Raw genomic sequence first — 11560 nt, 5'->3', positions numbered from 1 at the left:
AAGTTGGTTAAGCAGCTGCCTTCGGCTCAGGTCATGATCCCAGCGTCCTGGGATCGAGTCCCACATCGGGCTCCTTGCTCAGCAGGGAGCCTGCTTCTCCCTCTGCCTCTGTCTACCATTCTGTCTGCCTGTGCTCGCTCTCTCCCCCTCTCTCCCTCTGATAAATAAATAAAATCTTAAAAAAAAAAAAAATAAATGGCAAAAACATAGTTTGAAGAGCGAGCAAGTGTCAGAACCAGACAGGAATTCAAGTAACTATGATTGATTTGCTAAGGACTCCAATGGGAAAGTGGACAACAGGAAAGAAGAAATGAATAATATAAGCAGAGAGATGGAATCTCTAAGAAAGAATCAAAAGGAAATGCTGGAAATTAAAAAAAAAAAAAAAAAAGGTTCTGGGGGCACCTGTGTGGCTCTGTCAGTTAAGCATCTGACTTTGGCTTGGGTAACAATCTCAGGGTCCTTGGGATCAAGCTCCACATTGGGCTCTGCACTTGGCAAGGAGTCTGCTTGGGTCTCTCCCTCTGCCCCTCCTCTTGCTCATGCTCATTCTCTCTCTCTCTTTCAAACAAAAATGTCTTTAAAACAATTTCTGTAACAGAAATGAAAAATGACTTTGATGGGCTCATCAGTAGATTGGACATGGCCAAGGAAAAAATTCTATGAGCAGGGCGCCTGGGTGGCCCAGTGGGTTAAGTCTCTGCCTTTGGCTCAGGTCATGATCTCAGGGTCCTGGGATCAAGCCCCGCATTGGGCTCTCTGTTCAGCAGGGAGCCTGCTTCCCTCTCTCTCTGTGCCTGCCTCTCTGCCTACTAGTGAATAAATAAATAAAATATTTAAAAAGAAAAAAAAATTATATGAGCTTGAATGTGTGTCAGCAAAAAATTCCCAGACTGAAAAGTAAAGAAAAAATGGAGAAAAAAAAAAAGAAAAAGAAAAACAGAGTAGAAAATCCAAGAACCTTGGGGCAATTCCATAAGGTGTAACATGCACGTAATGGGAATGCCAGAAGGAAAAGAGAGAAGGAAAGAGAAGAAATACTTAAAGCAATAATGTCTGAGAATTTTATAAACTAATGACAGACGCCAAACCACAAGCCCAGAAGGCTCAGAGAACACCAAGGACAACTACTAAAAAATCTACACCTGGATGCGAATGCAAACTGGTATAGTTACTGTGGAAAACAGTATGGAGGTTTCTCAAAAAATTAAAAATAGAATTACCATATGATCCAGTAGTTCCACTACTGTGTATTTACCCAAATAATAAGAAAACACTAATTCAAGAAGATATATGCACCCCTATGCTTACTGCAGCGTTATTTATAGTAGCCAAAATACGGAAGGAGCACAAGTGTCCATGGATAGGCGAATGGATATGAAGGATGTGGCATATACGTACAATGAGATCTTGCCATTTGCAACAACACAGATCTAGAGAGTATGATGCCAAGTGAACCAAGACAGAGAAAGACAGGAAAAGACAAACACCAGATGCGTCCACTCATATGTGGTATTTAATAAACAAAACAAACAAAGAAAAAAAGATAACAAACAAAAAACCAGACTCAGGCACCTGGTGGGGCTCAGTCGGTTAAGCATCTGCCTTCGGCTCAGGTTATGATCCCACCCAGAGTCATGGGAGTCCGGCTCCCTGCTAGGCAGGGGAGCCTTCTTCTCCCTCTCCCTCTGCCCCTCCCCTCACTTGCTTTCTCTCTCTCAAATAAATAAATAAAACCTTTAAAAAAAGAAAAAGAAAAACAAGGAAGAAATCTGAGGGAGGGAAAAGAAAACACCTTACCTAGAGAGGAACAAAGGTAGGAACTTCATTGGCTTTCTCCTCAGACACCACACAAGCAAGAAGAGCATAGAGTGAAATATTTCAAGCATTGAAAGATAAAAGCAACACATACCTAGACTTCTACACCAGCTAAAGTAGCCCTTACAGTGAAGGAGAAATACAGGCTCTCCCAGACAAAACTGAGGGAATTTATTACCAACAGAACTGACTTGCAAGATGTTAGAGTTCTTCAGAGATAAGAGGTCATAAAGTCAGACCTACATAAAGTAAGAGTGTCAGAAGGAATAAATGAAGGTAAAATAAAATATTTTTCTTATTTCAATTGTTACCAGTTGAACAGAGTTTTTGTTCAAAGTAACAGCAGCAACAATGTATTTGATGATTATAGCCTATAGGCAGTGATATGAGAGACAGTAGTGCTCTACCAGCTGCGAGGGAGGACCTGGTAATACTGGTGTAGGTTACCTGCACTACTGGACAGGTGCTTTGGTGTTATTTGAAAGTGGACTTGGATTAGTAAATGGGTACCACAAGCTCTAGGAAACCACTAAAAAATTTCCAGAGGGAGTATAACTGATATGCTAACAGAGGAGAGAAAATGTAGTCATAAAAAAGCTAAAGCTTTCAGGCGCCTGGATGGCTCAGTTGGGGGAGCACGTGACTCTTGATCTTGGGGTCATGAGTCCAAGACCCACACTGGGTATAGAGATTACTTAAAAATAAAATCTTTGGGGGTGCCTGGGTGGCTCAGTGGGTTAAAGCCTCTGCCTTTGGCTCAGGTCGTGATCTCGGGGTCCTGGGATCAAGCCCCGCATCGAGCCCCGCATTGGGCTCCCTGCTCGGCGGGGAGCCTGCTTCCCCCTCTCTCTCTGCCTGCCTCTCTGCCTACTTGTGATTGCTGTCTGTCAAATAAAAAAATTAAATCTTTAAAAAAAATAAATAAATAAAATAAAATCTTTGGGGTGCCTGGGTGGCTTAGTGGGTTAAGACCTCTGCCTTCGGCTCAGGTCATGATCCCAGGTCGTGGGATCGAGCCCCACATCAGGCTCTCTGCTCAGCAGAGAGCCTGCTTCTCCCTCTCTCTCTCTGCCTGCCTATCTGCCTATTTGTGATCTCTGTCTGTCAAATAAATAAATAAAATCTTTAAAATATAATTAAATTAAATTAAAAATAATAAAATCTTTGAGCAGGCACCTGGGTGGCTTAGTAAATTAAGTGGCCAACTCTTGGTTTCAGCTCAGGTCATGATCTCAGGGTTGTGAGAGATGGATACCCAGGTGGAACTCTGTGCTCAGCAGGAAGTCGGCTTGAGATGCTCTCTCTCCCTCTCCCCCTGCTCCCTCTCCTGCCCCTGCACATGCACACACCCTTTCTCTCAAATAAATAAATCTTTAAAAAAATAAAAAATTAAAATTAAAAAAAAAAAAAAAAAGCTGGGGCACCTGGGTGGCTCAAGTGGGTTAAAGCCTCTGCCTTCGGCTCAGGGTCCTGGGATCAAGCCCAACATCGGGCTCTCTGCTCAGCGGGGAGCCTGCTTCCTCCTCTCTCTCCCTGCTTCTCTGCCTGTTTGTGATCTCAATAAATAAATAAAATCTTAAAAAAAAAAAAGCTAGGAGCACTTGGGTGGCTCAGTGGGTTAAGCCTCTGCCTTCAGCTCTGCCTGTTTGTGATCTCAATAAATAAATAAAATCTTAAAAAAAAAAATGCTAGGAGCACTTGGGTGGCTCAGTGGGTTAAGCCTCTGCCTTCAGCTCAGGTCATAATCTCAGGATCCTGGCATCAAGCCCCGAATCAGGCTCTCTGCTCAGCGGGGAGCCTGCTTCCCCCCCCCTCTCTCTGCCTGCCTCTCCATCTACTTGTGATCTATGTCAAATAAATAAATAAAATCTTAAAAACAAAAAAAGCTAGGGCTTTTGAATTTTTCCTTGAGAATTTCAGGAAGCCATTAAAATATTTTAAGCAGAGTAACAAGATCAGATGTGTTGTTTAGAAAGAAAACTCTAGACACCTGGCTGGCTCAGTCAGTCAAGCATCTGCCTTCGGCTTGGGGCACAATCCCAGGGTTTTAGGACTGAGTCCTGAGCCTGGCTTCTTGTTCAGCCAGGAGCCTGCTTCTCCTTCTGCCTGCTGCTCTCCCTGCTTGTGCTCTCTGTCAAATAAATAAATAAAATCTTTTTTAAAAAAATAGAAAGAAAACTCTAGGCAATGACATGAAAATAAACTCGGTGTGGTAGGACCTCAGAGGATGCAGAGAGATCAGCTGGACAGGAACCTCAGTAATCCAGGCAAGAAGAGGTGGAGCTCCTGTGAACCCCAATGCACCAGAACAGAGAGGAGGGACCAAAAAGACAGAAACTTTTAAAGCAGCAGAATCTTGGCATTTACTAAGTGATCGGTTATAGGAAGATTACTCTGTAAGTCAGCGTTCAAGCACAGACACAGAATCAACAGGATAAATACATCCTTTATATATATTCACATAATATTTAGAAATTTATAAAAATGGATTTAGTACAAGGAATTAGCAAACTGACTTATGTAATTGTGGGAGCTAGCTGAGCAAGCCTGATGCCATCAGGACAGGGAGTTAGCAAGGGACAATCCTGGGGAGGGAAGGAGAGCCATGCCTGCCCAGCCATGGCTGGAGTCTGTGACCCCAGGGGATGCCTAGCCCTCTTTTAAGGGGATTCCATCTGATTAAGTCAGGCCACCCAGGATAATCTCCCCTTAGATTAACTCAAAGCTAACCAATTAGGACTTTAATTACTGTTGCAAAATCCCTTCATCACCGCACCTAAATTTGTGTTTGATCGAATGGCTGGCCCTCCTTGCCCACTCTAACTGGAAGCACACCAGAAGGGGATTAGGAGGATGGGGGAGTTGTTTGGCCTAGCTAAGTTGACACATCATAAGTATCTAGAGCGATACCCGGGGTTTCTGATTGAGGCCATTATGTGCAGAGACAAGTTATATAGAAATATAGGCTTTAAGGAGGAAAACAGGGAGCTGGATTTTCCATGTGTTGAGTTTCAAGTACCATGGCACTTTCTTTTTTTTTTTTTTTTAGATTTTATTTATTTATTTGACAGACAGAGATCACAAGCAGGTAGAGACAGAGGAGGAAGCGGGCTCCCTGCTGAGCAGAAAGCCCGATGCGGGGCTCGATCCCAGGACCCTGGAATCACGACCCGAGCCGAAGGCAGAGGCCTCAACCCACTGAGCCACCCAGGCGCCCTACCATGGCACTTTCTTAAATGCAATAAACTGCCACCTGTCTCAGGTCCTTTACAAACGCCCTCCCCTGTCTGGATACTATTCCTTCCCCCGCTTCACTAACACCTACACATCCCCGCCCCGCCCCAGCCATGTTTCAAGGAATAATTTTCTAATTTAACTCTCAATCTACTACTAGGCCATTTTTTTTCCCCTTGAAAAATATAACCCTGAGGATTTTTCATATATATTATATCACAAGCTCACAGACACAGCTGGAGTAAGATGGAAAGCCATCTCGAGTTATGCCATTACCAAAATCCTAAAGCACTCACAAAATTGAGCAAACAAAACCAGTAAAAAAAAAAAGAGTTTTATATTAAGTAGTGGTAAAATGAAAGGAGAATTCTACCCAAGACTTCTGCCTCAACAGAGCCCCATGGGCCACTGTACCTGGAAGAGAAGCCACAGCAAACCCGCCTCAGAATAAGTAGCATCCTGAAAAGCATCTGTTTTAGCAAATAACATCGGGGTTCCACCCTATCCCTCAAAAAGTAGCCTTATGCTCTCCAGAACAATCTAGAGTTACTTGCAAGGAAGCACCCACTCATCTTTCAGATCTTGGCTAACCCTTTCCTCAGGGAATCCTTTGAAGGACCCTTGGCCCCTCTCTCTCCCCAACCACTAGATCAGGTGCTCGGCTTAAGCCCTCTCAGGGTCACAGCCCTCAGAGTTGTGCCAGTTTGTCCTAACACTCTGTGGTTTTATTTTAATGAACACCGACCATCCCCTCTAGGTCATAAGCCCTTGGACCCAGGGAATGTGCCCATTTTGCTCCCCACTGCTACTCCAGTGCCTAGCCCAAGAATTCAAGTATATGCTGAGTGAGAGGTCCAGTTTGTCAGCACATGGATATTTAGGCTTAAAAGAAAGTAAAAGGGGCGCCTGGGTGGCTCAGTCGTTGAGCGTCTGTCTTAGGCTTGGGTCATGATCCGGGGGTCCTGGGATCGAGCCCCGCATCGGGCTCCCTGCTCAGTGTAGAGCTTGCTTCTCCCTCTCCCACTCCCCCTGCTTATGTCTCCTTTCTCGCTGTCTCTCTCTCTCTGTCAAATATACAAATAAAATCTTCTAAACAAATAAATAAACAAAAGTACAGAGGGGCACCTGGGTGGCTCAGTGATTAGGCGTCTGTCTTCAGCTCAGGTCATGATCTCAGGGTCCTGGGATTGAGCCCCACCATCGGGCTCCCAGCTCAGGGAGGAATCTGCTTCTCTCTCTGCCTTTCCCTGGGCCTGCACTCTCTCTCTCAAATAAATAAACAAAAATCTTTAAAAAAAAGAAAGAAAGAAAGTGCAGAGATCTGAGTTAGAATTAAAACAAGTCAGCGGCATCAAGGCCATTTCAGAGAAAATTTTCCAGTGAGAACACACAGAATGGGAAAAATAGAGTGCTGAGGGCATAGTCTGAAAACCACGACATTTAAGAGGCCAGCCCCCCAAAAAAGGAAGCCCAAATAGATGAGAAAGAATCATCAGAGAAGGAGGAGGCTTCAGGAGCCAACAAATACAGTAAAGAGAGAGATGGTCGGTTTTTAGATTTTTTTGTTGTTGTTGAGGTGGGAGAGACTTCAGCAAGTGACATGCTGAGGTTGGGTCATTTCCCAGGAGGAAGGAGCCAGGACAGAAGGGGAGGCCCCCATGGAGTCTTCATGGCACCCTCCCCTGGCCCTGAGGCTGCCACTGAGTGGCGACCTCTGAAGAAGTCAGAAGCCAGACAGTGAGTGTCCACTGTCCACTGCTAGACTTAGGCCTCTCTCACTCCACCACAAAGCCCAAGGGAAAGCTCTGGGCTTTGTCCTCTGGGGACAGGCTGACTAGGCCTCTTACAGGCTGGTTCAAAGACCAAAGCTATTTCGTGCAGTCACAACTGAACCCAAGAATGGGAGAGAGACAAGAATTTACCTTCCCTGACTCTACATGGGGCTAAAATAAAAGGAGTTGTCAGCCTGGCTGGCAGATCACACAGTGCCTTGGATTACAGAGCCCCAAGCTGGGGCTCCAGCCCCTCTGCTGGAGAAAGCCAGCAAAGAGCAAAAGATTTTATTTATTTGAGAGAGAGAAAAAGAATGCTCATGTGCACAGGGCGGGGGTGGAGGTGCATAGGGAGAATCAGACTCCCCGTGGAGCGGGGAGCCCCAAAGCAGGGCTCAATCCTAAAACCCTGGGATGATGACCTGAGCTGAAAGCAGACATTTCACGGACTGAGCCACCCAGGTGTTCCGAACATGCTATGCTGCCTTCTTAACACACACAGCCTGTCCTTGGACATCTCTTTCCACCCTTAACCCAACACTGGAGTGTCCTCTGCCTTTCATAAGGGAAGTACTTTTACCATGAAGGGGTAATCATTTGCTAAACTATTCAAGAAACTTTCCCCTCATTACAGAGGTCAGCATATGAGTTGCCCAGTTCCTGTCTTACAAAAAAACATAAGGCCAGGGGCACCTGGGTGTCTCAGTTGGTTAAGCATTTGCCTTCAGCTTGGGTCAGGATCCCAGGGTCCTGGGATGGAGCCCTACATCAGGTCAGGCTCCCTGTTGGCAAGGAGTCTGCTTCTCCCTCTCCCTCTGCCCTGCTCATTCTTTCTCTTTCTCTCTCTCTCTTGCATACACACGTGCACACTCTCAGATAAATAAACAAAATCTTAAATATATATATATATATATATATATATATATATACCCCCCCCCAAATCTAAATTCTATGTCTAAAACATTTCTCCCAGGTGCCTAGGTGGCTCAGTGGGTTAAGCCTCTGCCTTTAGCTCAAGTCACGATCTCAGGGTCCTGGGATTAAGCCCCACATCAGGCTCTCTGCTGAGCAAGGAGCCTGAGCCCCCCACCCCACCCTAACATGCCTCTCTGCCTACCTGTGATCTCTGTCAAATAAATAAATAAAATCTTAAAAAAAAATTCTCCCCCCCGCAATATCTGCTGCCCCCCAGTGGGCACAGTTCCATGACTCCAGGGCAAACTCAAACCCTTGCGTCATATACCCTCATAGCATCTTATCCTCATTTGTAACACACTTGGCTTTGTAATCATCACTTTCTCATTACGTACAGTTATTTGCCTAAAGCTGGCCTCCCCTGGCAGATCGAAGATTCATGCTCCCAGGCCCTCTAAAGATACTTAGTGCCTGCCTGAAATGCATTCCATCTTATTCTTGGGCTCCTTGGGCATCAAGGAAGTCACTCTTTCAAGTCACTCATAATCTATCTTGGTTACAGAAGAGCAGGCTTTGGGTCACAAAGCTGTACCTCCTATATTGAGTCCTATCTGGTCTCCAGGTTTTCTCTGGAACAGTTAGTCTCCCTCTTCCCACATCAGCCACATCTAGTATTCCCTAAAGAGGTCACTACCATGTCCAGGGTGGCCTCAGTTCTGAAGGAATATGGTTCGACTACTGGGAACAAGGGGGAAGCTGGAAATCAAACAGGTGACTGACCAAAAATTCCCTTTGCTTATAGGATAGGAGGATATCACAGCTCAAAGATGTGAGGATCTTGGGACGCCTGGGTGGCTCAGTGGGTTAAGCCTCTGCCTTCGGCCCAGGTCATGATCCCAGGGTCCTGGGATCGAGCCCCGCATGCGGCTCTCTGCTCAGCAGGGAGCCTGCTTCCCCCTCTCTCTCTGCCTGCCTCTCTGCCTACTTGTGAGCTCTATCTTTCAGATAAATAAATAAAATCTTAAAAAAAAAAAAAAAGATGTGAGGATCCAAGATTATCAATTTACCGAAGAAGAAACTGATGTTTAGAAAGATTCCCATCAACTGAGTCAGCTTGCTGAACATTACACACAACTCTGAGCTTACCACAGCTCCAGTCCTGTCCATCCGTCCAACAATCTGACAATAGCTAGGGCCTACTCTCCCAAGGTCACAAGGCTTGGGGTCACTTAGATGGGTCCTCCATCCACAACAGGCCAAAAGAAAGAAAGAGAGAGACAGAGAGAGGAAGGAAGGAAGAGAGGAAAGGAGGGAAGGAGGGAGAAAAGAAAAAAAGAGAAAAAGAAACAACCTATTACCTCTCCTGAAGTCATCCTTCTCAGACAGAGTTGAGTTTTAGGGCACCTGACTGGCTCAGTTGGTAGAGAATGCAACTCTTGATGTTGGGGTTTGAATTCAAGCCCTATGCTGGGAATATAGTTAATTTTAAAAAGAGAGAGAGAGAGTTGATTTTCTCTGACAAACAGTATCAGAGCTCAGAGAACAGGCTTCCAAACTCCTTCTGGGCATCCTCTTGCAAGAAGGGAAAGTACTTAGTATTTCCCTGTTTGGATCCCCAGGTAGGAAGAAAAACAAAACATCATCGTTGGTACTTGCGATTAGAGGAAGATCAAGGCAGCCAGACTCAAGAAGACCAAACACAAAGACCACTTGAGATAGGCAAGGGTTGGTGCCAAAGCCACCTAGAAAAAGCTGGACAATGAAACTAGTAATTACACAGGCAGGCCCAGGTACACTCCTGTGACTCCAAGGCAACCATGATGTTAGACACCAGACAACTCAGAAAGAGAAGTCTGCCCTGCCTTTTTCACAAAAGAACAAACAGGCTAGAGACAAGGAGATTGTAGGAGTGCATGCTCCGAATTAGCCACTCATCTTGCATCTACTTACTCAAAGTTCTGTACTGAGTTTTCTCTCCAAGGTTCTGAAGAAGGTATGCCGTGAACAGACTTTAAAAACACACTTTAGGGGCGCCTGGGTGGCTCAGTGTTAAAGCCTCTGCCTTCGGCTCAGGTCATGATCCCAGGGTCCTGGGATCGAGCCCCACATCGGGCTGTCTGCTCCGCAGGGAGCCTGCTTCCTCTTCTCTCTCTCTCTGCCTGCCTCTCTGCCTACTTGTGATCTCTGTCTGTCAAATAAATAAATAAAATCTTTAAAAAAAACACACACACACTTTAGCTGAATGCATAAATAGTTAAGGACCATTCAGGGAAAATCCGCCTTCGTTCCAGTGATGTTAAGTGGACTGGAAAGCCTGCTGGTAGGAAGAGGGGCAAAGCTCCAAAACCTAGACGAAGCAGTAAGAGCTAAATCCTATGTAGCACTTTCCATATGCCCGGCAATATTTTATGTACTTGACATACAATAATTCACCTATCTGCACAAGAACCCAGTGAAGGAGGTAAGAGGCGCACACATGACTGCAAACAGGTTTATCACCAGTGCCAACACTCTACCAACTCTTAAAAAGTTGAGCTTACAACACAAATATAAGCCGTTCCTGTTCCTCCAACCTAGACAACACATGAGTGTTAAAATCACTTCCTCCAGGGGCTGAACCAGGTTCAAGTCCCGACTCTGTACTGCTTAGAATAGCAATAGCAATTTCTAGGGCTGTGAGAATGAAATGAAATCTTGTGTGAAAAGCATTCCACTAAAAAGTATGTAATTTCCATGAGGGCAGATTTTGTCCCTTGCTGTGTCTCCTTAGTCTAGAACAGGACCTGGCACATTATGGGATTAACTCTTCTACCCGCTCTCAGCGTGGGGGAGGGCTGGGAGGTAGCGTCTCTCAACCCACCCAGACAGAGGCCCTTTCGCTCTCGCTTGCCTGTAAAAGCGGGCCGGTTTTTTTGCCTCCTCCGGGGCTGCAGACAGCGCACCATGTGGTCCAACGCTGCTTAGCAAAACCTGGACATTCCAAAACGCCTTTCAACCCTGCTGTCTGCTCACCTCAGTGTTCAGGGCCAGTCCCCAGGCTGCTTCTTGTCCTCCACAGGCAGCCTCCCCCCTGCGGGACTCCTCCATCCTAACACAGAGATGTGGAGATAGATGCACAGCCCATAACGCGCCCAACACCTCCGCTGGGCCTTATGGCGCCGGGACCACAAGATATAGCGGTCACTGAGCAGCCCCAGGCTACCATTCGCGCCACGTGGATACAGCAGGTGGAAGCCCAGCCCCCGCAGCAGCCCTGCCTGGGCAGTCAGGACAGAAATCCAAGCTCCTCCGCGGGATGTGCGGTCTACAGGAAGGTGTGGCAGGCGGCCTCCTCCCAAGACCCCTTACCTGGTCCCAGGAAGAATGCAATGAGACAACTGCCAAAAGAAGTACACTGCGTCGGAAGCCAAGTCAGTACTAACCAGCGGCCTCGGCCCGGGAACCGCCCCTCGCCCCGCCCCCGCCCTGCTCCTTCCCAACCAATCACAGGCTGGGCGGCGCCCACCAGCCACGTGGGCGAGCTTTAACCATTCGCGGGGTCTCCACCAGCCGGCAGCCGGCTCCAGTCGTTCCAGCAGCCCGCCTGCGCGTGGGCGGGCACTTTGGCGCGCTTGCGCACTTCGGGAAAAGCGGAGCTGCACCCCTCCCCGTACGGCAGCTTTGCTCCTCCGCTGAGCGTGCGAGGGACGTCGGGGGCGGTGCCGCAGCAGTTGCCCCTGGTAACCGGGAGGCAGGAGGAGGAGGAGGAGGAGGAGGAGGAGGGACTCGGCGGGAGGATGGTGAGTGTGGGGGCCCGGGCCCCTCTGGAGATGGCCGGTCAC

The 11560-nt window shown here is 47.0% G+C and overlaps 2 protein-coding genes across 5 annotated transcripts in view; one reads left to right on the top strand and one right to left on the bottom strand.

Annotated features, from left to right (window-relative positions):
• The window catches only part of SFXN2 (sideroflexin 2), a 58143-nt gene that overhangs the window by 13299 nt on the left and 33284 nt on the right, over positions 1 to 11560 (bottom strand). Inside the window, exon 1 of one of the 4 annotated variants that reach the window (XM_059398459.1) lies at positions 11088 to 11201. The exons of 1 other annotated variant lie outside the window; for it this stretch is intronic. Coding sequence is in view for 2 of the 3 variants with exons in the window: in XM_059398461.1 (XP_059254444.1) it covers positions 10752 to 10826 (75 nt within the window). In the remaining variant the exon portion in view is untranslated. Of the gene's footprint in view, positions 1 to 10751; positions 11031 to 11087; positions 11202 to 11560 lie in introns of those variants that run through there. 2 more of the 4 variants (XM_059398461.1, XM_059398458.1) reach the window with 2 other exon arrangements.
• Positions 11267 to 11560, top strand: part of ARL3 (ADP ribosylation factor like GTPase 3) — a 35882-nt gene continuing 35588 nt past the window's right edge. The window contains exon 1 of the mRNA XM_059398462.1: positions 11267 to 11518. Coding sequence (XP_059254445.1) covers positions 11516 to 11518 — 3 coding nt within the window. The 5' untranslated portion in view covers positions 11267 to 11515. The remainder of the gene's footprint in view (positions 11519 to 11560) is intronic.

Source organism: Mustela nigripes, chromosome 4 (genome assembly GCF_022355385.1).
Source record: "Mustela nigripes isolate SB6536 chromosome 4, MUSNIG.SB6536, whole genome shotgun sequence".
Lineage (NCBI taxonomy): Eukaryota > Metazoa > Chordata > Mammalia > Carnivora > Mustelidae > Mustela > Mustela nigripes.
Note: the sequence above shows the minus strand (reverse complement) of the source record. Positions and strands in the feature narration are given on the sequence as shown.